This window comes from Benincasa hispida, chromosome 3 (assembly GCF_009727055.1).
Source record: "Benincasa hispida cultivar B227 chromosome 3, ASM972705v1, whole genome shotgun sequence".
NCBI lineage: Eukaryota > Viridiplantae > Streptophyta > Magnoliopsida > Cucurbitales > Cucurbitaceae > Benincasa > Benincasa hispida.
In genome coordinates, this window is record NC_052351.1 from 67,949,564 (window position 1) to 67,958,561 (window position 8,998).

The window sequence follows — 8,998 nt, forward strand, 5'->3', positions numbered from 1 at the left end:
GGTAACATGACCTCAATCCTGAGTGAGTTGGGAACCTCTGCCATTGAGGGAAGTCCTTTGATTTGCATGGGTGTGAATGGCCAAAGCGCCGACTCAAACCTACCATTTTGGAGATTCATCTGATTTAGGAGCTGGGAACTCAACTTCATAAGATGGAGTTCACTCCTTCCCCAAAGTAGGGATAAGTAGATAGATTTCTCTCTTAAAGGCTGATCCTAAGGCTTAAACGATGTGGCGCCAACCACATTTTCATGACCATAGAGGTGTTCACACATAGTAGGACTATGTTGTATTGTTCATTAGAGGGATCAGTGGTACTTAAAGAGAAAGATGTAATTACAGGGGCAAAACAGTAAATTGGCCTGTTGTAATTTACGAGCATTTGTGAAAGGTCATCGTACTGATGATTGGTTATATCCAATGGACATAGAAATATATCTATGGCAAGAAGAGTTCAACTGTCGGTCTTTAGTGGAATGTCTGGTAGTTAACGGATGGCGGATATCGTGACTAAAAAATTTAGTCAACTATTCACGTACCATTGAAGCTTCAAGCCATAGGTCCATAAGGTCCCCTTGGTAGCTTGGATATAAGTTGAGAGTCAGTTTTTGGGTCAGTTTGAAATGTTCAAATTGACACGAGGGAGTTCGATTATATATGATATAATTGAACGAGTTAATTAAATATGATATAATTAACTTTATGTATGAGATACATTAACTTTGAGGAAATTGGATATAAATATGATTTATATCTAGTAGAGGAAAATATTATAATTAATATATGATATTAATTTATATGTTATGAATATGATGAGATCACATTCATTGGATGGTTATAAAGGAAATGAGATGTCATTTCTTCTGTTCTAATAATGGATGAGTGTATTGAAAGATCACTTTGAGATGCATAAATAGCTGACGGTGTGTTAAGAATGAGATGCGCGGACATTGTGTTAATGAGTGTATCATCATTTAGAAAATCAATGCCTATACGATAGTGCTTGAACGATCGCTTACATATACGATATTGCTAAACGATCGCTTAACGATTACACCTTTGTGAGCTGTTTACAAAACAGTCGTTTACCTTTTCCTAAGTAATCGTTTAGCTTCCGGTATTTACTACAAAATCGTATAGACGATCGCTTAGTTTTTCCTACATGATCGCTTACCCTTTTCCTACACGATCGTTTAGACGATCGCTTACTTTTTCCTACCCGATCATATACTTCACCTGAACGATTAAGCATCTTGTCTATGCGATAGACGACCTCATCTCCCACTTGCTTGATCGTTGATTACGTTCTCTCTTCCTCCTTCCCTCTACCAAATCCGAACAAAGCCCACACTTTGGATTCTCACTCCAAGAATACTAAGGACTCTGAGTGGTGGTGTCATCTCCATTTCCTTCTATCTAAGTGGTGATTGTTCGAGGTAGACGGTTGGGTTTTAGACTCGCTGTGAAGAAGAAACCTTCATCTGGTATGATCTCTTGATCTCCTTAGCGTTATGAATACATATTAGTATGTTTGAATGTATATGTGGTAATTCTATCACAATGAATTAGAAAGATCTACTTCCGCTCGTAGGTACTCTTGTATAAGAGTTCCTTCAGCTAGGTGTTTGGATGGAGCTGAATCCATCAAATCATCCAAAACCTTGGATGTTTCCATTATCTCCTATTTTAATTTCCAATTTCGTTGCTTAAAGTCAAAATTTAATCTAATATAAAATTCGATTTCTAAAGTTGGAAAATTAAAATTGAAATTAATTTGATTTCAATTAATTAATTTTTTTTAAATTATTTTAGTCAATAATTTAATAACTAATATTAAATTAATCAAACACCTAATTTTAAACATGAATCATATTCATGCAGTTAATATTTAAATCAATATTTAAATATTATAAACTCTCCAATTTTGTTTAATTTCAATAAATTAAACATTAATTATATCGAATATAGTTATACAAACCCAAAATTGAAATTGTACAATTCAAATTCAAACTCTAATTTGCAATTTGAACACTTCAAATTGAAATCATTTCAAATTCACTCAATATACTAATCCAAGGTATTCATGTTTTACGAGCTAGTAGAGGGATCTTATGGACCTACAGATCATGAGCTCCGACGATTTGATATTAATTGGCTAAAACTCTTTAGACCGAATTAATCAATAATTGTTAACTATCGAGTCATACCACTATGGCTCGATAGTTGCACTATCCTCACTGTAAATATATTTGTGTCCACTTAATTTAACCATAATCGATACGTCGATCTTTCACAGATTGTTCGTAATAATGGCTGGGTCAAATGTTGTTCTACCCCCAAAATTACATCTTGCTTCTTAAGTTGCACTGATCCTCTAATGAACAATTGGTTTGTGATCCAATCACAAAATCGGATCCCTCTTGGGCCAACAAGAGGGTGTGGCCCCTTATTCAAGACCTGGATTCAGTACTTGAGAACAACCTTCCTCCTATCCTTAAATCGGGTAGGCGTGAATTCTATCTTGCACCCTAAGTCCCCAACTATCTACCTTGCCTTACTCTTGAAATGGGAGGCTTATTGAGTCGGCGCTGTTGAGTCAAACCTCACATATGCAAATCTAAGGATAATCCCGAATAATCAGAAGTTCATAGTTAGCTCAGGATTAATCTCATTGTTAACTTTATATATTATAATGTATCCATATACATTATATTAATTTGAATTTTATTCAAATTAATCTCTCTCTCATATATAGTATTGATTATAAGACATGTTTATAATTAACTATAAACAATAGTGTATCAATATACATTATACTTTATATCAAGCACATTAGTATAAATCACATATATATCATTTAAATAATTTGAACAATTCAAATTATTACAAAACCATTTTTTCCTTGTTTTTATCCTTTGTGAGCAAGCAAGAGAACTTAATGAACCTACATATTAGAAGCTATAATGATACTTGATTAATTAATCAAACTCTTTAATCAAATTAATCAACATTCATGAACTGTAGGTCAGTCCACTAAAGACCCACAGTTTAACTCTTCACATTGTAAATATATTTCTTTATCCATGGATATAATCAATTAACAGTAAATCGACCCTTCACGAACCGCTCGTAATTATGGCTGGATCAAATTACCATTTTTTCCCTGTAGTTACATCTAACTCCTTAAGTCTCACTAAACCTCTAATGAACAACTTGTTTATTGTCCTACCATAAACAAAACCCTCACCAACCAGTGCGAGGAAGGGGCCCCATTGTTCAAGACCTTGAGTCAGCACGTAAGGGAGCAATTCATCTACTTATCCTAAAGACGGGAAGGAGTAAGTTCCATCTTGTGTAGTTATATTCTTAACTCCCTACTTGGAAAAATCCTCAAAATAGTAAGCTTATTGATTCGACGAGTCGGACCACTCTCACCCATATAAATTAAAGGACTGCCCTCATAGATAAGAGTTCATAACTCACTTAAGATTGAGGTCGAGTTACCTATGGTCATCCTATGAAATGTTAATCTCTTTAGTCAATAGTGTTATAAAATGATATTAATCATTTCGCGGTCTGGTCTTATACGAACACTTTGTATAGGATACCCTCATTCACATATCTCCACATGAACAATTATGATTAAATGGTTTATAACACTTTACAACTTTTGTAACAATTACAAAGTGGGCTTATCCATAGTGTCATCAGCATAAGACACTCAATCTTATCTATATACTACAAACCATTTAGGTTATTACTTAATTGTGATCCACTTCTATGTCAACCACATACATATTTAAGTTATATAAAATAACCTCAAATCTTTCTTTAATGAATCATTGCATATATAAAATAATTAATCATTATTTCAAATAACATATTAACTACGAGGCTTTAGGGCATAATCCCAACAATATCAAATATATATACCAGTATATTTCATATATTGATTAGAACATTTGCAACAATCTAATACAATTTTCAAAGATATATTTAAAAATAACATGAATGTGGTAGTAAAACGAGTCGCTTGATATATGAAATGCCTTAAATGAAAATTAAACTTATATTAAATGTATTTTCTCTCTTCAATTGAAAATAGGAAGAAAATCTCAAATAATCAATACTATATAATAAATGCATCGTCTCTTCAACATTAATGATGTTTTGTAAAATGTGTATTCTCTCTCATTAATGACCTAAAAAGGCAAATAAAATAATAAAAATGGTAAATCTGTCCAAAATTATCTCTAAAAGCCAATGATTAAAATTTTTTAAATTTAAAGATATTTATGGAATATATGAAAAGCATGTGCTAAAATACTAGTATTAAAAAGTTGTAACACTTTTACTTTTGATTTTAATTTTTTTTCATTTGGTGTCTATCAATATTTTACATTGGTGCCCATTTTGGTATTTGGCTAACTTTTAATTAATTGATTTAAAATAAACATGGTGCAAAAAATTTAATAAATTTTAATAAGGTTAAAAAAAATAGTAAAAACTAATTTGAATTTAATTAATTTAAAGTAATAATGTAAAATAAATATAAATAGTGTAAATTTTAAAACTTAGGATGAAATGAGAACAAAATAAACGTAAAGGAAAAACTAAAGTCGAAATCTAGACAGATATTAAAAAGCATTAATAAATTGTTTTAATTTCCAGGTAATAATGAAAATTAATTAATTCCAAAATTGGTATTCAAATCTGGTACATGGAAAGTTGACCTTATGTGATTCCTTCTTGGGCCCCAAGCATGAAAATTCGTATATAAACGAAATGCAAATGCAAATGCAACCGAAAACCCTTCGCTAAACCCCTTCCTTCCTTAGATCTTTATTCATCGATTCTCATTTCACCATTTCCAGATACGATTCCGACTCCGATGGCTCCTCCAAGCCTTCTCGGTCCTCCGGAGCTCTACGCCGCCGCCCCTGCCCCCGTCGAACTCCAATCATCTCAGCCTCAACCAGCGGAATCAACCGCCTCCGGAGACCCCTTCGTCGATTCACTGGTCGCAAAGTTCAACAAGATCGATAACCCCCATGACAACCTGCCGCCCATGGGCTTCACGGAGAATATGTCGGTGACGTTCCTCTCCACCGGTAATCCTTGCCTTGATTTCTTCTTCCATGTGGTTCCTGATACGCCCGCTGATTCTTTGATCGAGAGATTGAGTTTGGCTTGGAATCACGATCCATTGATGACGCTGAAGCTGATCTGTAATTTGCGAGGAGTTCGTGGTACCGGAAAGTCCGATAAAGAGGGATATTACACGGCTGCGCTCTGGCTCCACAAATTTCACCCCAAAACCCTAGCAGGTAACATTCCTTCTATTGCTGATTTCGGTTATTTCAAGGATCTTCCTGAGATACTTTACCGGCTTCTTGAGGGTTCCGATGTGAGGGAGAATCAGAAGAACGAGTGGCTTGAGAGAAAACGTAGTCGTAAACCAAAGAGATCGTCGACGACTCGGAGAGGGAGATTTGGGCTATCTATCAGGCATGGAAGCTTCAAGCAAGTGAAGCCAAAGACGAGGAAGAAAGAAATTCAATCTTCAACCGACAGAGAGGCCAATATTTCGAAGGCCATAGAGACATCAAGGATAGAGAAAGAGAAGGCGAGCGCAGACAGGAAGATAAAGAAGGTTTCGATGGCGAAGAAGGTTGTGGAACGTTTTCAGTCCGATCCAAATTTCCAACTCTTGTACGAACGAATCTCTGACTTTTTTGCCGATTGTTTGAAATCTGATCTTCAATTTCTGAATTCCGGAGAATTGAGGAAAATCAGTCTCGCTGCGAAATGGTGCCCTTCCGTCGATTCGTCCTTCGATCGATCGACATTACTCTGCGAGAGCATAGCGAGGAAGGTTTTCCCTCGCGAATCTGACCCAGAATACGAAGGGATCGAAGAGGCGCATTACGCGTACAGAGTTCGTGACAGATTGAGGAAGCAAGTTTTGGTGCCGCTCCGGAAGGTGTTGGAACTGCCGGAGGTTTACATGGGAGCCAATCGGTGGGATTCGATCCCTTACAACAGAGTAGCTTCTGTTGCAATGAAAATCTACAAGGAAAAGTTCATGCAACACGATGGGGAGCGGTTTGGCCAATACTTGAAAGATGTAAAGGATGGTAAGACCAAGATCGCCGCCGGTGCATTGCTTCCTCACGAGATCATAAATTCTTTGTACGACGGTGAGGAAGATGGCGGAGAAGTGGCAGAGCTTCAATGGAAGAGAATGGTGGATGACTTGTTGAAGAAAGGGAAATTGAGAAACTGTATTGCTGTTTGTGATGTATCTGGGAGTATGGCGGGGATTCCCATGGATGTTTGTGTTGCTTTGGGTCTTTTGGTTTCTGAATTGAGCGAAGATCCATGGAAAGGGAAAGTGATCACATTCAGTGCGGACCCTAAACTTCATTTGATCCAAGGGGATAGTCTGAAATCAAAGACGGATTTCATTAAGGAGATGGAATGGGGGTATAATACTGATTTTCAGAAGGTTTTTGATCAAATCTTGAAAGTGGCTGTAGATGCAAAGTTGAATGAAGAACAGATGGTAAAGAGATTGTTCGTGTTCAGTGACATGGAGTTCGATCAAGCATCATCCAACTCGTGGGAAACTGATTACCAAGTTATAGTTAGGAAGTTTACAGAAAAAGGGTATGGATCAGCTGTTTCACAGATTGTATTTTGGAACTTGAGAAATTCGAGGGCAACGCCAGTGCCGGCCAGGGAGAAGGGGGTGGCTTTGGTCAGTGGATACTCAAAGAACTTGATGAACTTGTTTTTGAATAACGACGGCGTCATTCAACCGGAAGCCATCATGGAGCAGGCTGTGTCCGGCAGCGAGTACCAGAAGCTTGTTGTTCTTGATTGATCAATCAAGTTACACAATATAGTACTTTTGTTTTTCTTTTTTGCCTATTTAGTATTTAGTTTTTCATCGAGAAAAAGACAGGAAAATAAATGCGAAAAATACAGAACAATAAGCCTTTGCTCCACACTTTTGAATTCAATGTGAACTATTACTATCACTACCCAAATTTCAGACTACTTGCACATCCATGTGTTGGTTGGCTTGCCATAGAGGTAAATTTGGCTTGGAGACATAGTCATGGATGAGAAGCTTTGAAACCTAGTGATGCGTTGGGAGCAGAGGAGTATGGAGCAAAGGAACATCCATGTGTTAAAGCAAACCCTTGTACATTGGAAGTAAAGTTTTGGGCAGTGAAAGACACCTAACATGGCTGAAGCATGAGGTGGCTTCACGAGACTTGGCCAAAATTGAGGAAAAGTCCAGCTAGGGAGGCTATGTGGCAAAGTATGAAGGCTGAGAATTCATGCAGAGTTTTCTATATATATGGGCTGATAAGATGAGAGAGGATGAAGAGCTGAGGCTGCTGAAAAGAAACTCCCACGAAATGATGCTGAAATTCAAAGAAGATACAAAGGCAGTACAGATTCTAAGTTCAATCGGGTAGTTCGTGATATTTGGTGAATTCTAGGCGATTTAAGAAGAGTTAAGAGAGGTAAGATAGGTAAAAGAATATGTAAGAAGTTCATAGAAGGAAGTTTTGAATTTTAATGAATATATTTCGAGTTATATAGGCTGGGAATTGGACTTGGGATTTAGGTGATGACGAAGCAAGCAGACTTGGGCTTGAAAGAAGCAAGCAAGCATTTTGGAAGATTTTCAACTATGTTGAAGCTCTTTGAACCTAGAATATAAACCTAGGTTGCTGCCATGATAAGTTTTGGTAAAAAAGATGCCCAAAAGTGAAGGGAACCAGATGAAGGTCAGAATTCGAAGCCTCTAGAACATATTGGGGTATTTGGAGCATGTTGAGCTCTAGAAGAGGAACTAGAGGCTCCAATTTGACAGTGAGCTTCTTGAGACAATTCTTAACAAATTTCATGAAGAAAGTTTTGTCTAATTCGGGTTGTAAATGATGCTATAAGTCTTGGAAAATAAAGGGAAGTAGAAAGGGTTGGCATTGAAGCAACAGTGGCTACAAGATTGAACATCAACTCCTACCATGCGTCCAAGTAGACACCATGAGACCAACTATGTCACGAAGGAAGGAAGTGTGCGTTGGCCTAAGGATACTCAAGGCTTAAAAGGCTAGGAAGGGAGTTAACTAAGTGTGAATGGCTTCTAACTCTTGAAGTATTTCAACATAATGGCACGTTTGAAAATGACAAGTATAGTAAAAATTGTAATAAATAGTAAATATCTTGGAGATTTTGTTCCCTTAATTTTGTAATGTTATCACCTTAGGTATTAAAATTTAATGTGCATATTTCAAGTAAAAAGGTTGTTTTTTCATATTTCAAAAGAGAACAAAAAAAGACAATTCTTGAAGATAAGGTGTGTAGAGAAGAAATGACATCCATTTTTCAACATCTTTTTTGCAAGAGAATATGCCTTGTAGTTATGGTAGCAGGAGGTGTGCATGAAAGCAACATCCCCGCACCTTAGCTTAGCTTCCTCGGTAAGAAACGACATCCTTTAGAGCGTTTATAAGATGAAAATATATATAAACGTAAAATATATGTTAGACTATATTAATTTTAATTTAAATGTGGGCTACTTCATAGATTACATTAACAGCGTTTTGCTTTTGGTAAGAATCAAAGTTTAATAAATACCTCAAATTCTACCAATAATAATTAATCTTGTATCGGACAAATTTAGAATTATGAGCTAAAATCAAACAAAATAAAATCGTATATTCAACGTTAAAGTCTAGTTTTGTTAATTCATGAATTTTCCTTTCTTCTTCCCTAGTCTTGTTCAGTTCAACTGGTTCTAAAACATGCTAATTTTTTTAGGGATTTAGAGATAGTCTCTAGATTTTTATGTTTATATCTAATAGGTGCTTCGGATAAACAATGATAATTAGTTTACGACTACTCATTTGGAGTCGATTTAAAATGGTTAAGATCCCTTTTTTCATTTTCAAAATTATTTCAAAACATGTTTTAATCC

At 36.0% G+C, this 8,998-nt stretch overlaps 1 protein-coding gene across 1 annotated transcript; it reads left to right on the top strand.

The window, feature by feature from the left end:
* The first annotated feature begins 4,796 nt into the window (after window positions 1-4,796).
* LOC120073170 lies at window positions 4,797-8,322 on the top strand. Its single transcript, XM_039025833.1, has one exon. It carries the CDS (start codon window positions 4,892-4,894, stop codon window positions 6,884-6,886), a length of 1,995 nt encoding a protein of 664 aa, XP_038881761.1. The 5' UTR covers window positions 4,797-4,891; the 3' UTR covers window positions 6,887-8,322.
* The last annotated feature ends 676 nt before the right edge of the window (window positions 8,323-8,998 follow it).